Source organism: Bombus vancouverensis, chromosome 6 (assembly GCF_051014615.1).
Source record: "Bombus vancouverensis nearcticus chromosome 6, iyBomVanc1_principal, whole genome shotgun sequence".
NCBI lineage: Eukaryota > Metazoa > Arthropoda > Insecta > Hymenoptera > Apidae > Bombus > Bombus vancouverensis.
Window position 1 is genome coordinate 1,794,432 of NC_134916.1, and position 20,369 is coordinate 1,814,800.

General features: G+C 35.2%; 1 protein-coding gene across 8 annotated transcripts in view; it reads right to left on the minus strand.

Moving 5' to 3' along the window:
- LOC117161302 (lachesin) overlaps nucleotides 1-20,369 on the minus strand; it is a 303,026-nt gene that overhangs the window by 48,133 nt on the left and 234,524 nt on the right. For all 8 annotated transcript variants that reach the window (XR_013058629.1, XR_013058630.1, XM_076619269.1 and 5 more), the window contains 2 exons: nucleotides 12,372-12,589; nucleotides 9,415-9,490 (listed from right to left, as the gene is read on the minus strand). Coding sequence is in view for 6 of the 8 variants with exons in the window: in XM_076619269.1 (XP_076475384.1) it covers nucleotides 9,415-9,490; nucleotides 12,372-12,589 (294 nt within the window). In the remaining 2 variants the exon portion in view is untranslated. The remainder of the gene's footprint in view (nucleotides 1-9,414; nucleotides 9,491-12,371; nucleotides 12,590-20,369) is intronic.

Sequence of the window (20,369 nt, forward strand, 5' to 3'; positions counted from 1 at the left end):
GCGCGAGGCTTACCGAATAATTGATCGCGACGTATTAACTCTACGTTGAACGATTTTCCTCTCTTAAACGAATTTTCTTCTTCCTGCAGATTTTCTCGTTTTCCGTTTTCTCTCCTTTTTCTTGTATTCTTCTTTTCCTTTTCTCCTCTTTACCTTTGGTAGTTGGGATAGATGCATTAAGTAGATAGGGATCCTGCTCTTTCCTTTTTTGTTTTTAATAAAATCTTGTGGTTGCCAGTGATCGATAGCTCTGTCTGCTACGAAACGTATTCTCTATCCGAATTATAATTTTTGTAATTTCTTTTTATAAATTTATAATATATTATATATTATAATATTATATACGTCAAAGATGAAAGGACACCGAATTCATTTGGAATTCCCTTTGGAATTTTGGGAAAACCCCTTAACACTTTAATCTAGATTCTACCATAGTCGTAATTAAGCAGTTCATTCAATCCGATTGTATTTGTTCGAGATTTGTGATAATGGGCTTGGGCTCGAGGCGATAACCAGTCGCCGAACGTAGCCGCGGTCAAGGGATGAACGCTTTGCCTAACAAAAGTATGGAGTAATGGTATAGCTCTACTTAAAAAGAAATAGTTGTAGCGGCACTCGACAGTAATAATTCCAACGGTTTCTGTCCTGTGGATCGCCACACGCAGATCCTATTCTTCGGGTAAGATGATTACCAGATGTAGACGCATCTCCACAGTACATGTTCAACTAGCCTGAGGACCCGTTACAAATCTTAAGATTTAGTTAACTAAAATCCTTCAAACAGGCAGGAAAATAGGGGAAATCTATTTTTTTCACGAAGGACGCTTCCTCCTAACAACTTTCTCTCAAAGGCGGTTAGCATCCTTCTTTAACCACCAACATAGGAATTAACCAATTAACAGGAACGTCTATTTCCCTCACTTTCCGAACGAAGGTTTTCCTCGATGAATCCGATGATCCTGTGTCCTTAGACACACCCCATCATAGTTTTCCTCTGCAGCATCATCGTGACGGAAAGTCATTCTCTCTCGTGAGGTCTGATTAGCGAGTTACATAGCGTCTTTACGCTCGGTGAATATTTTTACATTTTAACAAAGAGCTAGTTTAGTAATACTTGTACCGTAGACATGTAAATCGAGTCTGACTTAGACTTTGGAAGAAAGTACATTTGTTATCCCGTTGACCGCGGATTCGTTATCGAATCTAAGACCATTGTCATTAGTGTTTAATCACCGCGGTTACTTGTCAATTCTGCAATATCAACACTTGTACTAATAATCATATTTGTACTAGTAAATATCTCCTCTATTGCATAACAACAATGTCTAATCCAAATGAAGATTCGTTACATGCTTCTAACCCTAATCATAATGTGAACCCGACATATATATATATTATATATACAGGGTGGTTGATAACTGGTGGTACAAGCGGAAAGGGGGTGATTCTACGCTAAAAAAGAAGTCGAAAATGTAGAATAAAAATTTTTTTTTCTTTTTTTTAAATTTTTCCATCGAGACAACGATCTACAGTGAGATCCGTTACAACGTACCGCACGCGTACCGAGCGAACATTCAAAGTCGATTTTCTCGAAAATAAAGCCTCAAACGAAAAATTTTTATTCTACTTTTTCGACTTCTTTTTTCGCGTAGAATCACCCCCTTTCCGCTTGTACCACCAGTTACCAACCACCTTGTATAATATTTGACGCAGAAATAATTTGAGCAGATATTTGTGGAAATACCTTGCCAGAATTACCGCATAAAATTAATGTTACCTGTTCTCTTGTCACAGGATTGGATGTTAATCAACTAGATGATTGGAAGCGGTAAGTTTTCTCCAAGTTTGTCTCGGAATGACAACTCAAGCGACCAATTCCACAGGCACCGAGTAGCATTCCGTTTACACAGAAAGTAGTTTAACGTGAAAATTATGATGGACAGATTACTAGCTGAAATGAAATTAGCTCTCCAACCCCTTAGGCGAATTAAGAAATCGTTGGGAGAACGATGATCTTCGCGATTGTTTTATCCTGAAACCGGTAGTAGGAATTGTTTGACTATTTCAATCATCTTAATAGCTCGAGGATTAATGAATAAGGATTAATGAATATTTCCGTAGAATTTTTGTTTGAAATGTGAAACATTATGGCGATGGTTGAGGTGAACGGCCTGTATAAATCACGTTATTCGAGCGGAGAAACGACGATGATTGTTCGAACTCATAGCAGTATTCAAATTTGTGAATAAATATTGAACCTGATCCTGCTGTTAGGTATCGACAGATTATATTACAAAATGGAGTTTCTTGCGGAATCAAACTGTTGTACCTTGCAGATTATATTACAAAATAATGTTCATTTACATTCATTGGAATAATTATTAGAGAATTATGATTTCACTACGTGACATTAAATTTCTTCCAAGAGTTTAAGATATTTTAATATGTTTTATATAGCACGTATAATATAATATACAGTAATATAAGTATTTTGCAGAATATAAGCAAATATAAATAAGTAACTTTTTTTTATTCACGCGTATCTAGAGCCTGATGAAATAAGGAAAAATTAATGAATTTTACGATAGTTTAGAACATTAATTTTTCATCCTAATATAACACCAATTAATACACGATCTGTACGGCGTACGGTGATGCAATATACGTTCTACGATAGCGTGTTAGGATTAGCATAATTAATACGGGTAATTAATAGTTACTGTACCTATCAGATACATCTATAATGGTGTTCATCGCAGAAATACATCAAACGAAATACTTCTTGACGATGAATATTGATTTCGATTCGATACGCCATTTGATATTCACCTTACTCGAAATAATAGCCCATAACTAGAACAATACCTATTCCTGTACCAGTAGTAATACTGCCATATTAAAGTATTGCATTATTTTCAAGTACCAATATAAAGTATTTAGCAAGTGCTTTGCATTTTCAAAACAAACATCGATAACGATTTTTTATCATTTTTCGCGACAAAACTTTTTTCGTCCTCGTGCATCATGATGATGCACGGGCAAAAATTTTTCGCGAATATTTTATCAGCGTTGTAATTTGCTTTTATAATTTACTAAAGAAACGGCTAATTTGACGTTGGGTAAATAGGTGCGGTGCAAAAAATGTTAATAGTCGGAACGTTGGTCGAAGAGGAAGATTTAATGTCACATGTGAGATTAAAACTGCAAATATACGTAATATATGTTAAAACAAGCAGCTGCGTGAAATATAAAAAACAAATTTGAACCATTGCTAATCAAAGTTACGGAACATTCTTTATCCCAAATAAAAATTCACAAATATTTCTTCCTCGCAAATCTGAAAGAATTGCAAAATTCAAAACTCAAAGTTAATTTCTCTGATTTCTCAAATACGACACTCAGCCATGCATAATTGATTAAAAAGTTGTTCTTAACAGAAATGAAAATGTTCACATTTAAAGTCAGGAAACCATTCGAAAACTACCTACTAAGTAGAGCCTTTGCCTTCTTCTTCGAACAAATAGACGCGTCGGAAGTTTCGCGAGTTGGAGGAATTAAAAAATTCAGAGTTAACGCCTGGACTAATCTCAGAGACGTTTCAAGGCCGAAGCGTAGCTTCATGCAATTAATAAGGAGGTGAGATGGTTGGTGATAAGGCAGGGAATGGAATCAACGCTATAAATGCCTATGGGAAGGCTGTCTAACGACCGACAATTAAATCCCCGTCTCAGTCGGAGGCCAAAGAGGAAGAAGCGTTGCATTATGTATACGAAGCTTGGAGTTTGAAGGGAAAGCAGACGGTGCGGTACGGCGGTGAGAACGAAGTCGAAGGAAAAGAGAAAGAGAAAACACGAAAGAAGAAAGAGGAAGAAGAAGCCGACAGCCGAATGAATACGATATTGTTGCTATCCGCAACACGGCCGCAAGTTTTGTTCGTTGCAGCAGCCTGCAGCGGCCCTCCCTTCCTTCGTCCTTCCTCCACTATGCTTCCTCCACCCTCACAAATAGCAGTTTGACTCGACTATGGAATAAATTAGCCGTGCTCCGGCTTTTCCTGCGAACGATGGAAAAGGAGAAGTTGCGCGTCAGAAAAAGTGAGAGATCGCAGCTCGTAGGAAGGGATGCGAACTCAAGAGAAAGGAACGGGGGAGGGGATGGGGTGGAACGAACGGGATGGTTGCTTATCAAGAAACAGGGGTACTTTGTCCCTTAGGCGGTCCTTAATAATAAATTCATATCTCTACGACCTCCTGCTCTTCGTTCGTCTTCTCCTCCACTACGTCTCTCCTGGTGTTCACCCCATACAGTATCCCCACCAAAGGCAGATCCTGCAACCAGAATTTCACCCTTGGCTACGGTAGTAGCAAACTCTCCCTCTCAGTTAGATTACAAATCTCTTTTTTATGCCGCTTAATAAAACTCGTCTGACATATCTCTGACTTCTACCACTTAATTTCGGCCCCCTTTGTCCATCGAGCCGACCTTTTCTCCCTTCGTTCTTCCCTCCTTTTTTGCATTTCCTTCTTTCTTTCTCTTCGTTGATTTCCTTTACTTTCTATCGCTTTTCCTTCTTTCGTTTCCTTCCATTTTACAGTCTTTTTCCTTAGATGTATTTACCATCGTATGTGTCGGTGTTGTTCTTACGTCTGCCTTCATTCTACTCGTTTGAAACCTGTTCGACCTGTCCTCGTTCAACGTTCGCGGGGAAACGAGCACCCCTTTTGGGACTCCCATGGGTTCCGGCAAGGTTATTTTACTCCCTCTACCACAAACGGAATGAATTCGAATTCCTTTCGAGTCTCGGTATCTCTTTGTGGCCGATGTTTCAAGAAGGAAGATCGATCTCCTCGTGAAGGACAGGACCGCGGAAGATAGACGAAAGGTCTTGTCGGAGTAGTAAGGTACGAAAAGATATTATTGTTTCCGTTATCATTCTTCTTCTTTTTCTCTATTCGTGATTTTCAATTAAGAATTTAATAAATTTTATAAATATATATTTTATATGTACTAACTTGGAATTTTTTAACGAATGGAAATTTGTTATAGTAATCCGACACGTCAATTACAATTTCTTCGTAAGAATGACGTTGCGGATAGTCTATTAAAAAATTGGTAATATGGATATTAATATTCTTTATGCGTTGTCGTTTCCTAAGCATTATACTTCGCATATAATCGCCACTGAAAGAGAGGATAATGCAAAGGGAAAACAATAAAAGGCGAAATTGAACTTTATTGCATGAAAAGATACTCCGAATTATAAGCGTGAGACGGAACCAAATGAAAACACGACAGAATAATCAAGGGAAGAATTTAGACAACTAAGTCTGAATAATTACGAACAGGTTGGTGTGGTGTTTGCCAACCCCAAGGAATAATACCTTTATACCCCTTTGTTTCGTGAAAGCGGCCAATTAGTAAGTAATATTCGTATCCAGAGGGCAAAAACTCTCTGAGCTATTGTGTGACTTTTAAAAATCTCGCCAATTAGAAAGCAATTTCCAGGAACACGCTGAGAATTTCTCTCTGGTATATACCGACGCTATATTTACGCTTGTTTTATTTCCTCCTCCTTTAGCTCCTTTCTTCTTTTTCTTTTTATCTAGCAAAGTTATTTTTGCGTATGCATTCACACTCCACTCGGACGAAATTAAGGTTTCGCTACAAACGTATCTCTTATTCTCTTTTTTTCCAAAATTTTATTTTGATTACCTCTGCTTTATATAGCTGCCAAATTACACTCTCAGAAACCTGTGCAACTTAGCCGCGCATCCGATGTTTAATATTCGACATTAAAACTTTACTTGAACTTTCGCTTTAAAGTACATAGCCCGTCTAATATCATAACGGCTGAACGGCATGAAACTCAATATCGACATATTCACATTATTTAACATATGTATTTTAATAGAAGTGCGTTCACCTAACGACAACAGCACAGTATCGACACTTCTCCTTATCGATAGTAACATGGATGTTTTGCTGGTCATGGAACGATCGTATGCCATTTGTATGCTGCTCGCACGTTGACAACTGAGAATTCACTGCTGATACTGCGTTGGTGACGAATAGGATGGATCAAACAAAATTGATAAAATAAAACACAAAAAAAATAATTCAGATTCGACATCAGCAATTTTAATGCAATATCTACTAGAAGGAAAAAGGGAAAAAATAGTGGTTTAGATGAAATAGATACATTTTTTTAAGTATAGCAACAACTGTAAAAAAGCTATCATCTCGAATTAGAGCAATAACAAAGAAACAAATTGTTTTAACAGTATCACATATTGAATTAGGAGAGATAGATAAACACCGAGTAGAAAAAGATAAAGAAAGTAATATTTCTATTTTAAAATCTATAAAATTTGTATACTATAAATAAAATTTTATAGTCTTGTATTTACCTTGAATATACTGTCAGTTTTTCAATGGGCGTAACTTTTTTTATATAGTACATGAAATTTACCTTCGTCTTTTCTTAATTTCAAACTTTTCTACTAACTTCCGTTTTTTGTCATCTTCTTGCTTATCAAGTAACAATGCTATTATAGTCAATTCTTGGATTGTAAATTTCGAGATTTTTATTAATGTGGGGAATATTGGGAATATGGACTCACGCGCTGCCGATGCGTGGACAGCTGAACGTTGTTGTATTAGTACTGTACCGTTATATGGACGATACTTGTGAATATGTCGATGTTGGTCTAACACCTGTCAGGCGTTGTGCTGTCAGATGGTCTAACTTAATTCTCTCAGTGATCGGAATATGGTTCATTTAATTCTTCTTTTTACTATTTTTAGTTGTCTTCTACTTTCTGTTTATATCTCTCTATTATAATGAAACTTGCGATACATTTTATGGGTCAACTATGCCATATATTTAAAAATATCGACTCTCTAGACAGGGTAGAAGGCAACGATGTATCTAAATTTAATGCAATGGTTTGAAATATAAGATTCGAAGCACGGCATCTTCTCCTACTGTTTATTTTGAATATGATATTGTTCTAGAAATCCTATTTAGACGTTAAAGTGATTAACAGCGAGTGTTATAGAATATCGATATCATTGTTCTGATATCCCTACGTTATTAGATTATACGTACGAGTGTCCCTAATGGCCTTTCTACGATATTTAATCAACTAAGCTTGTGCGTCCAATAACTGCTAATAATCAGTGACGATTCTCGAACATGGTCCTATAACGCATTCGATTGTTCGACGTGGTTTTCAACGGCGAGCTAATTTCAGCGTCCCTTCTATCACATAACACAATAATTCAAAATTACAACTACACCTATATTGTGTCGAGTCGACCACTTGGAATACATATAGTTGGCGATGCTAACATAGAGATCTATGGTCAAAGACTGAACGCATATACGCCTTCCCTGATCAAATGGCACTTAATATTGCTGTTGTTCATATTCAAATAACATTAGCTAGTTCACCGGATGGATTATTGTTGTTACCGATATATTGATCAGTTTCCTATTGACCTTTGTATATTGTAGGCTTGTGGCTGTTGCAATAATTAGGTCGCGGTCATTATTAGCCCCGCAGCCAAGTGAAAAAGACGAACTCGTCTGTTTTGTAACAGGAAACTAGAGAAACTGATATCCCGATTGTTTGAATATGCTTGGTATGTTAGGAAAGGAGTAATACTTAAAATAATCTGTAAGCTAAAAATATGTGAATCTAAAATTTATAGAACAATCGACGAGGTTTAGCAATAACTATAAAACGAGTAGGTGACGAAAGATGAAATTCCCTTTAACTTTGTCGAAATTGTACACCTTCCTTTCACATCTTTGTGGGCACGTTGGAAATGTTTGATGGACAAGCTCGTGGGTTCACGAGAGGAACTAACTACGCAGCCACGGATTTCCACGAATCCGGACCGCTTTCATCCGGTTGGACAGAGGTAATCGCCTGCAGGGATCACTGGCAGCCTTTTTCTTGCCGGTAGCCTTTTATGCTAAACGTTCGCTTCATTTGAATGTCGCTAATGCGAAAAACCGATGCATACTAATGGAAAGCGGCCTCCTCGCTCTTTCTCACCCCCTCTCGTTGGAGATACCGGTTGAACACACCGAAATCATCCTTCCGAGCGCACGTGTTCGTACGTGGCGTTCACGTTTGCACAGCGACTGCCCATTTCTCCATCGGCTCTTTATGTCATATGCATATATTAGGCAAGATATACGCGCCATTTCAGAAGAAGCTGCGCGGTAAAATTGAAGATACACTATTTCCACAATTTCCGATGATGGTTACCTAATTCCAGTGCTAGATAGTGCAACGGTAAATAAATAGAAAAGTAAGGATTTCGTGACAAGTTTTGCTAGGTTTTGTAATATCAGTGTTTTGTCTCTAATTCCTCGTTGTCTTCCAAATTGCTTTGCTCAATTTGGTATTTAATATACCTACTTATTCAAATGTTCCACGATAATTTACATTTTACGTATTCTATCGCTAATAAGAAAATATGAACTTTCTTTAAAAAAAATAGTATTTTTCGGGAAAATTGGTTTTTCTATTAAAAGCGGTTCTGAATAAAGTTTCTCGATCACGAAAATCAGTTGTAATCATTCGGTATCTCAAATCTAATGGTGTAACTGTGCGGTAGTCAAGAATAGTGGTGCTTCCGCGTGATTTCGCGAACGATTTAATCACGGATTAATAGGTCGCCGCAAAAGCGATCCTCGAGGTTTCTAGGGTGGTTAATTAATTGCGTGTATATATTTGCCGAGGAAACCCGAATTAGTGAAATCCGATTTAGGACCGAACGTTTTGACCGAGGGACGTTCTGCAACCAATCGCTCAGCGTGTCTCTGTAAATAGTATGTCTCCTCTCGTCTCGTCTTCGTCTACTTTGTAAACACCTTGCAGAACGACTGTACACCAGTGCTTCTCAATTTTTGTTATCCCTTTGTACTTTACAATCTCCAATATGATACAGCACGAAATTTTACAGACCACATTTAAACATTCAGCAATTTATGGAAATAACTTTTATAAGAAGTTAAATATCAATCATGTATTTGGATCAAAAGTATGAGGTACTCGTTTGAAATTCGATGAACGAAATGATATCAACAAATATACGGTGTAATTGTTCTAATGAAGAAAGCAAAATTTGGCTATATGTCAAGGAATAAAACGCTTTAATTACGAAAAGAAGGAAATTTAAAAATTGCTATACGAGTAAGTAGGAAAAATAAATAATATTTAATTAGGATTATTTGGTATACGAAATAGCAGAGATAACCTAAAAATTCTTTACACGGAGAGCTGACAAAATTGTATCTTGTTTGCGAACCACTGGTATGCTCACCGCAACGATCCGTCATTAGCTCGACAAACGTTCCCGCGGGATATTTTAAAATGCGAGTAAACAAACGACACTTACTGTACAAACGAATTGTGCCGTCGGTCTCTCCACGTGGATTTTTCGCGACGCACTTGTAGCTACCGTAATCCTCCTCCTGAAAAACAGAATAGTAACAACGTCAGAATCAAGCGTCGATCAGAGTTGGCTTTTAACCAAAGTTGTGTTTACACAATAGTCAGTTATTTGACAAAATCCGAAAAAATGTTATGTGAAAACGAACGATAGAGGTAAGAAATGTATGTTAGATGAATATATCAATCGATCCGATTATATTTGCTCGCATTTTCATTTTTCTTATGTTGTGCTTACCTTATGCACAATGATGTTTTGCGACGTTTGATGAGTCAGATTTTTGTGCAAGTATAGAAGTAGGATAAAAGTGTTAGAATTAGATAAAAATGTTTGACGATGCTCTTAAAATGCAACAAAGAAGATAAAAAATGATAGGAAGAAGAACATATTATATTCTGTCATTCTGATGACATGAAGAAATTTCTCTTTTACACGATTATCTTAAGGATATCCTCTACATGTACGAAAATAATCTAGGAATAAATTTCGTGAGATATCACGAAACTTTTCAAATATCACCTGTTGGCTTCGCGGCTCTTCATGCCGACTAAAGGCAGAGTTCCGTAGGTGAGCATTTTCCTCTGGAATCGAAGCTAATCTTCAGAGTATTTCACAAAAAGACAATCTTGAAAATTTCTGCTCGTTTTTGCAAAAGAGGCATCGCGGTACTGGAAGTTTCGTCATCATTATAAAAAAATTGTTTCGAAAAAATTAATTTTAAGTTTCGTGTTGATTAAATGTCTTTTACTCCTTCCAGTCAGTACTATACTTCCATGAAGTTTTACACATTTATTTTTTAATACCCTGTATATGTAACAAGGGAAGTATTTTTTGCTTGGCTGAGGATGTGACGAAGGAAAACTTTTTATGTATTTTTTTTTTTTTTTTCGTGAACACATTTGTAGTGCAACTATATTTTCACAAAAGAATTGCATATCTTTGTTAAACAAATGACTCGTGTAAATACCTCTCGAAACACGATTCTCAAAAAATATAAAAAGTTAATAACGATGGCTAATAACAACAATAATTACATTTAATAGGCTATGAAAATTAAGATGTTCTTGCAAGAAAAATATCGATTTCTCGGCTGTTTATTATACATGAATAACCAACCGGTGCGAGAAAAAATACGGCAAGAAATTACTTAACAAGGGAAAAAGACCACACGATCTTTGTTCCATGTTATTTAAGAAAAAACGGAAAAATAGGAATTCTTAATTCAGGGAACACCGGAGAATAAAAGAATATTTGTATCGCAAACAAACGAACAAACACCCAAAAAGAAAGAACCAACCTGCCATGTGATATACGTACCTACCTAATTGCACTAAAATAAAAAGATGCAAAATTAGCAGGGAAAATTAGTTCATTGTCGAGTTATATCTCAATAATATTAATGATGATCGATTTCAGCCTATACCTTTATGCACAATTTTAGAATAATCGATACGCGATTTCTATTTAAAATCGTTACTTTATATTTTTAGTCCCGTTAAATTATCTTTATTCTTACTCGAGAAATAAGCGGATAAATTTTGTTTCGATGAATTCAGCGTTCAAGAGATGATTTTATTTCAACCTTGGAAAACGATTTTCGACGCGTCGCTTCGAGACATGTTTCAGCGAACACGACAAACGAATTGTCTTTGCCAGATGTTGCAATTCAATCGGTAATTTTTCGCGTCGATACATTGGGATTTTTGTTTCATCGAAGAGTAACGATTCGCTTCCGATCCATCGACGAGAAAACGATATTAAAATAATTAAAAGACATCGGCTGAAGTTCAACAATCGGTGAGCATTCGCTTTTGCTTCCTCGATTCTTTGACGGGACGCGATGAATGGAGATTGAAACGATTACCCGAGAAAATAGAATTGCAAATTTTTCTATGAAATGCTGTGTTTATGTGTTAGTGTATTAATTTTGACGCTGTGATATTTCATTAAAAGTATATTTATAATAATTAAAAAGTATAATTGTTTATCAGAGAACCAGACTAATTGGAAGAATTATTCCATATTTTTTAGAAAAGTAGAAAAATAATAATAACAGAAGTAATGGAAATAATGGAGAACAGTATTCCATCTCTGGCTCTCATTCATTTTATTATACAGAATAGTAGTCGGTCCAAGAATATGAACAAAGCTAATGATCCGCATGCGTCTAACGAAACTTCTGCCATTATGGTTTTATTTCATCAAATTTTCGTAATATCTTTTTGTATTTCCAATAAATTAATTGGTGTCGTATTATTAATTTTTGTAAAATTTTATCGAAAAATACATTACCTATATTTTTTAGAATATGTGTTGGTAATCAATTTATTAAATGTACGACAATGTCGCAGTTTTCCAAAAATTTTCAATTGTCGTCGCTTTTATACTAGTACGTTTTCTAACTTAGTCCATACCTGGCATCTAACTATGAAATAGATATACTGACAGATAACTTCAATGACGAATCTAATTTGGATAAAGTATCTTCTTTTTCTTGTTCCTTCAATTTTCTTCTCCTCTTCCTTCTTTAACATTATATTACCACAGACCTCCTGAACCCACATAAATAATGTGAGTAAATAAGTGTAGCTTATTCATGAAATGTCATAATGATTTATTCGCAAATCATGATTAATAAATGTTACCGTAAGAACATTTGCATGGCTAATAAGTCTTGTCTGCTGCGTGAACTACTTTACTTAATTATTAACGAACGTTCCTCGCGTACTAAAGTATGGAGTTTAAGCTTGATTCCTTTACGGTATAGTATAGTTGATACAAATTTGACTATTTATCATATTTATTTATCGAAGAATTTTTGTCAACTATTTTTCGAAATTATTTTACTATTTACGGATACCGAAATGTCGATACAAAAGATGGACAATGAAATCTGTTCTTACCTGCAAATCGTATATCGTAAGCGTCATATGCGTCTTGTACGAGGGTTTCTCCGGCGTCGAAGTAGTCTTGTACTTCTTGCTCCCCTGAATCATCAGGCCATCCTCCCTAGTCCAGTAATTCAAAGAAGTCGGATGAGCCTCTGTGTGGCATTCCAGTGTAACCGTATGGTCCGAGGGTGCACCAACCAATTGGTGCGGTATCCACAGCATAGGAGGGACTGCAACGAGAAAAGTGATTGATTGGCTCATAAATGTTCCAATTACTAGCGATACAAGCAGGAGTTCGCGATCGATAACCAGTCCACGTCTATAAATCTTGGCTTGAGTTTGTCGAACACGCGTCTAAGCGCTCCCCGACTCGATCACGCTCTTATGAGACGGGAACAAAGCGGTTACAGGATCAATGAAACTCTTTTTTTAACGATTGGAAGCTTTTTATATTTCATACCTTTAAATAAGTTTATTATGATACGACCACAAATAACGTACCAGATATCCACAGTAAATAAACCAGGATCGTCTGTCTAATTAAATATCGGGAATTGTTGAATAATTAAATGTTCTGTCGGAATCGTCTGTTACCTATTTTCTGAATAAATAAATTTAGCTTTTTATCAACGAGAAGACAAACATTTTCATGACATTATTTAATATTTTCGTATCATATGATAGATAATTTAAATCTTTCTACTGTAGAAGTATATTTCAAGAATACCCTACTTTAAATATCCTCTAGTTATAAACCTCTACAAAAAATGTAAAATGTAACTCATTACGATAAATTAACTATCTAACTGTCTAATTTTTTTCTGAGGGAAAACTTGATTTTGCCCGTTAGTATATCTTTTTCGTTTTCAAACTGTTTCTTACCCCGACTTGCCCTCCTTACTGTAACTTTTCTTTTTTCATTCATCAAGCTCGCGCTCGCTTTCTTCCTCTCTTTCTCTCTCGACTCTCCCATTAAGTTTTGATCTACGCGCCGCGGGCGTCGAGCAATTAAGAGCAAATTAGCGTCAAGATGCTCGATTAAAGACAACGGGCTCGAACAACGGCGGTGCCGCGGTTGAAAATGTGCGTCAACGTTTCGACCGCATTCTCGTGTTGAATACGGCCCTGGTTCTCCACGAAAAAGAATGAAGACGGATGCCGGTGATATTTTATGGAAATTCGATAAAGTTCCTTGAATTAAAGGAACAAAAGGGAAGCGAGCCATTTTTTGCTGCTTTACAACACCGTGATGGATTGTTGTTTCTAATGGTGGAATCTGTTACGTGTCGTAACAGCGTATTAACTTTACTGACGTGAAATCGAACATTTATTTCATAAGCAGCGTTCATCGAATGAATGTGAAACATCGATACGCTGCAGCTGCGACAAACGATTGCGTTTTTAAATATTACACGTTACCTGTTTATTTTGTTCTTTCGTTTGTTTTCCAACCTAAAAAAAGAACTGTACTATTTTTAAAGCGTAGTCGTAAGGCTATAATCGAAGCCAAAAATTAGTTAAAATGTCAAGCGGGAGTACTATCTATCAGTTTCAAACAATTGTCAAAATATTTCTTGCACGCCTTATAATTTTCATATACGTACAATATCGACGTAAAAGAACTCTTTGAAATTCGAATAAACGAAGTTGCAACATCAGAAATTTATATCGCATATATCAGTAGGTATATGTATGTTTCAGTTCATTCCTTTGTATGTATTCTTCAAAATAAAATTCATACAAAAAATGCACGAAGCTCCATAAAATAACCTTATAATTTCTAAAAAGTGGGGATAGTTGCAATAATCGATAAGGTACCTGAACGGAAATCGAAATGTTGAATTTGGGTTAATCGGGTCTTTTAAAGCGTATTTACGAGTTAGGAAAGCGGAGAGAAAACTTCTGTATTCATTTGCAGCATGGATCGATGCTGATTGAAAAGCAACGTAAGTGATATGGAATACAGATTCGTTTTGCAATATTTCCCGTTGAACTTTGTTTTTTTGTAATTATGAATGTTTCTTTGTATTTCTCTCCATTAGCTGCTTAACTGAGTTATTACTAAAACAATAGAAATTTATTTTGTAAAAAGTTACAATATATATACAATTAATATATATATTAATATATATTGTAATTTTTTACAAAATAAATTTCTATTGTTTTAATAATAACTCAGTTAAGCAGTCATATATATGTATATATATAAGCTATATGTTTGTAATTTTGTTAAATTTTTAAAATCTTAAAATAATTCTCAATTATCACAACTCATTGTGATATTCCGAATGTGATTTTCGCGTTTTAGATTTATATGAATGTTTTACCAAATTCTAATATATAGGTACATTAATAATAATATCAATAACGCAACGCCTATAATGCAAGATTATAATCGAATATATCAGAATAGTTAACTGTATCGAATAATTAAAATCATATCAAATAATTCACTAAAATAGTTCGTACTGCAAACATGTTAAGTATCAATAAACGAATTAAGCGTATTTAATGTAATAATATCCAAAACAGAGTTTTGTAAATGTTGATTGTCGTTATTCCTCAGTTGAACGTCGAATTACTTAAATTCCAGGATATACATTTACCATGATTAATCCGACTGTTTTTTTCGACATGTTAAATCTCAGAAAATAAGTCATGCAGGCTTTACCACGCTTAGACCTGCGGAGTTCCTCCAATAAAAAAGTAATTCCGCCACAACGAATGGTTTTCCATAGGAACCCTCGCGCTTCTGATAATGCCTCCATGGGATGGGAGTGCTTCACTTTAACTTAAACCTCGTAACAATACACCCAGAGACCTCGAACTTTCCTGCCATCATATTCTTCATGAAGTTCGAGACGACCCGAGCATAATTCAACATTCGCGACAAAAAAGGAGAGAAGTATGAGAATGGAGTGTATTAACGTTTAAACACGAACAAGGTATAACATTATATGAGACACTTTGTAATGCAAACTGATAAAGCAGAGATTTTAGTTATGTGTCGAATGTAGACGAAGAATATTTAGTACCAACATTTATTTGGGTCCAGTTCTTCCCATAAAAATTTGTATATTTTTTTATAACATCTACTTTTTCACACGCAACTATATTTTTCTATTACATTATTCAGAAGTCATAACTATCCCAGGCTTTTAATTTATCATGCAAACGTCTGCATTAAATATGCTACCTTTTAGCTTATGTACTCTTCCTGTTCACGCGCGCGTTGTACCAAGTTTTGTTACCGCGCGAATTCATGCGCTACTCCAAAACATTAAAAAATACTCCGCGAATATAGAATTCTAAATTGTATCGATAATGAGTTGGCTGTATTATTTCGTTCGCGATCGACATCCTATCTAGATGATAATGTTTCTCCTGGTATTTTCACGCACTATGTTTCCTATGGGCGGTTGTTTAACTTTCATTCAGAAAGAACGGAGCGAATATCAGATATTGCGTAACAACAACAAGAAAAAAAGAAAAAGGTGGAAAGGAAAAGAAATAAAAAAAAAAATTTGATTTTATTCTACCTCGAAGACGAAGACTGATACAAAAGTATACAGATAGTAAAGAGCTTTAAAATTTAAATAAAGATCCTCCGTCGAATGGTTTCAGGAAGCAACTTTCACCCTTCTCATTCCACGGGGAATTACATGGCTCCCTATCTCGCCAGCTTTAACAGCGGCTGCAAGCTTGATTTTCTTGATCCCTTAAGATTCTTCAGGGCATGTTTTATTTAAGGAACGCTGAAAGCTTATCTTTGAAGTCGACGGATACATGATAAATAATTTATGTTGTTAAACGAGTTGAACATCTTTTAATAACTGGTCTCTCATTTTATAAAACGTTCTTTTTTAATTCAATTCATTTCCAACCAAAAGAGAAGGAAACGGACTCACTTTCGTCTTCGTTTCCTTTTATCCTTAAATAAATTTATTCAAGAGCTCGCGATTTGATTTTCCGCTTAACTTATTCGTCGCAACATGGAAATTATTTATTGGAATTCGAACTGTGTTGAATTTTAATATATAAGTATATAGTATATATTATAATATATACTGGAAATATCAAATAAAAGGGTTTTTTACGTATTCTCAGAAGATGTGAATTGGTATTGTATAACTTATATTATATTTCTTCACCTTGAAAAGAAATATTAAATATTATTATTTTACTATTTTTCACAAAATCTTGTATTTTATTTCTGCTCGTGTAACTGTTTTTAAGGCAGTTACGCTAGTGCAATTTATTTATTTCTATTAAGAAATCTTTTGACGGGACGTGAATACAAATTTCCTGAATTCAATAAAAGTGCATCCGAATGGAATGGAAGAAGAAGAAAAGTGATACGGTGCGGCAAGTGGATGTAAATTACCTGAAAATTTAAATAAACATCCTCCTTGAATTGCTTCAGCAGAACAAAGTGCATCCCTTTGAACCTTCTTCCTTTATCCTACCACTTCCATTGATTTTCCTCCCGCTGTTAAAATTGCTTTCATTTTCTACTGTCTTCCCGCGCGAACATGATGTCTACGAATGTTACATTGCGTCGACTTTAATAAAAATATTAGATACGTACTAATGTTGCTCGCCCTATATTACGAAATTTAACTGAAAAACGAATTGGAATATTAGAAGCAAATATCCATTATTTTTCTTTTTATATTATTTCTACATTTTATAATTTTCTTTCTCTCTCTCTCCCTCTCTCTCTCTCTCTTTCTTTTTTCTTAATAAATCGAAGTGAAAAAAGATTGCTCATTTGAATGAATCTATTGAAAAATTACAATTAAAAATCTTTATGCAAAATATTTATTTTCTTTGAAACATGTTAGACGGAAGAATGATAGCGCCTATATGACAATATTAGTAACTCGCCCATTTTCTTTGCAGTTTCTATGGACAGGAACGATCATAATCTGTCATTGCACTTTTACAGACATTAACATTGCATTCGATATGCCTTCATCATTCATGTATATGTCGAATAACAGCGAAATATGGGAATATCCTTAAAATAAGACGTTTGTGCAATGTAAATGTGAAAATATCCAAATGTCTTCTGGCCCGATATAAATTGGATAAAGTTTCCCTATGCGGATTCTCCTTCGGATTTTCTTCTTCTAGATTTTTGTCTTCTTCGTATAGCTTATGCACGATAGCAGTTTTATTTTCCACACGCTGCTAGCGTCTTAATGGCTTGACATCGTAAATCAGTTACAATGTAGTGCACGAAATCATTCGAACGTATTGGAACAGCTTCTTAAAGCGAACAGTTCTTTAATGGCTGCCTGTTTCTGTGTCCTTTTGTCGAGAAAGTGAGATTTGTAAAAAGACTTCCACGACTCGATGCGGACGAGCTAGTTTTGTCACACGGATATTCTCTCTGCATTTCAGCGCTATGTTACATGTTATACACGCGAGGAGATGTGGACAAAGGACAGAACATAAATTTTCCATATTAGAACATTTACGAGTTTGTGTCTTAGTTAATCAAGGACAATTCTGAGCTGGTATTAAACGTGTTAGTGTATTAAAGAGACGAGCGGTAAAATGTAATGGTCAATGTATTTTAAAATCATTTTGAATACAAGTGCAGAGATAGTGTATGCCGGTCGCAATCGTAGAACTCGCCGTGATAATTCGTTATGTTGATCGCTATGAAGACTCTCGTAATGATACTGACTGATAATACTCGATGCGGATACTGATACTGACTTCTAGAGAGCACGTTCGTCTATTTATAACTACAGTTGTTATTATAAAAAATTCGAATGTAATTCCGGTTGGCGATTACAAATAACGGTGATGATGTTTTGATCTAGAGTTCGTTATTTCTTAAATCTATCAGATCGAAACAGCGTTAACACTCCAAGGCACAACAATATGAGCCATTTCCGATTCGAATCGTCCGATGACTCATGTGCCGCTACAATTCTAAGGATGCAAAGGTATATTCGTTAATATTAAAATCCTGAAAATATCCTCTTGTCAATAACTGTCTTTAATCAAATTCCATTGAGCTAAAGCTACAATCAATTGTATATATATACACACAATATACAATATATAATATATAATCTAATCGTAAAGTAATGAAAATTTTGTTTTCAATCTATTCTGAGCAATTTATTTCGATATCTCCCTACCAATCAAACTGATATTTCATCGACTTTACGAGCGTGTAAATGGCGAAACTTATTTTCTTTTTTATATGATTATATAATATTCCTCATGTATGGTAATTTATGCTTTACTAGCAATTTTGTTACCCGTTAGTCATGTGTAGCATGATTCTTTCAATTGGCATGTACAACTTAAAACACCCCTTTGAAAAATTATTCTACCCCGATAGAAACAGGGATGGAAAGTACACAATCACGGTTTATCGCTACTTGCAGAGCAGTCACTTTGAACAAAAGAAATCTGCGGTCAGGATAATTCAGAGAACTGAACGGATGTAACGTTCAAGCAGCCGAGAAGCTAGTGTTCCGGTTTTCAATGGCGGAGAAAGCAAAGTTTACCAAGCGGTGAGCATTGAAACGAATGGCTCCACATCGGTTTCATCTGGTGGCTTCTTTGAGCAAGGGCCCTGGTAAATAAGGACTCGATTAAATTCTACTCTCTTCACGGCTATTCCCTTAGAATTGACCACATCGACGATCCTGGCATCCTCTCTCCTTTCCTCTGTTTTCAGAGGATTTTTCCTCTGTTTTTGGAGCTGGTTCTTTGCCCCAGACTTCGACCAGAATTCTGTATTTATAGCTGGTTCCAAGTGACGTTGACCAGTTGAAACAAACGTTATTTTGGTACGTCAAATACAATAAGGAATTTTTAATATAGAGGTACGATTGAAACGTGAAAATAGGTAAGAATCTGAACTTTTATGTATAGTGACTTCAGATTATTTCTTCTTTTAATAAAATATATCATCACTTCACTTGCTCCTTTTCAACACTCGAACGCCGTGCGGGCTATCGGACGACTTATGCAGGCCCAAGTGCGTTTGACTCTAAATTAATTTTTTTTTTTGTTTTGTTTAAAGTGACTAATTTATTTTACTTCCTCGAGTAATATAAATAATAGTAGTCATAAATTTAAATAAAACAACAAAAATAATATATACAGAACGAGTCTATAGTAGGGGGGGTGGAGCAGAAGGTGAGCACGTAATATGTCTCTTTATTAATTGAAGCTGCAAGACAGAAACGCAGAACAAAATTAATATTTATTAATTAATTTCTTTTTATATTATATTTATATTTTAAAACGATAAACTTTTTTCGTTGAACTCCTTTAGTTTTAACCATATTATTTGAGAACGAGGTTGACGAATTGAATTAATTCGATAGGATCGTTGTAAAGATATAATTTACCAATTACATTCGTGTCTACAACACATACACACCTAGGAAGAAAATTGAAACCTGTCATATCAAATATTGCATCACAGCCGTTTGATTGATTTGAAATAGAACAAAATTAATGGATTCAGCGAGTCGGGAACAGCCTTATATCATAACGATATCAAGTGACCTTTGCAATCTTGATCTATCTATCTATCGATTAGTTTAATTTTCAAAATAATTGAGAAAGATAGGTACTAGTTATTTGTTTCTGTCCGTGTTTCCAGACTATTCGTTCTGACTATAGCTTTTTAAAGTAATTTGAAGGTAATTAACATGTCGTGTATGGATCACGAAATATCTCGTGTTCGATAAAAGTTCAGCGTAGATCTCGAAATTTTATCCGTGCAACACGTTATGAATGTATCGTTGTAATTAAACGCTATAAGAAAATTACAGCCTTGAATGTAACCAAAGGCGTGTAAATGTCACTAGAGATAAACTTGATTTAATTGTAACTAGAAAAATCTCTAAATATAAGACTGAATCCAATAAGAAGATCGTGAACGACAACAAAAAATGTATTATGTTCATGAGTCATTTTATCCGAATAATAGTGATTTTTCTGTGAAATGTAATTTGAACCATAATTCAA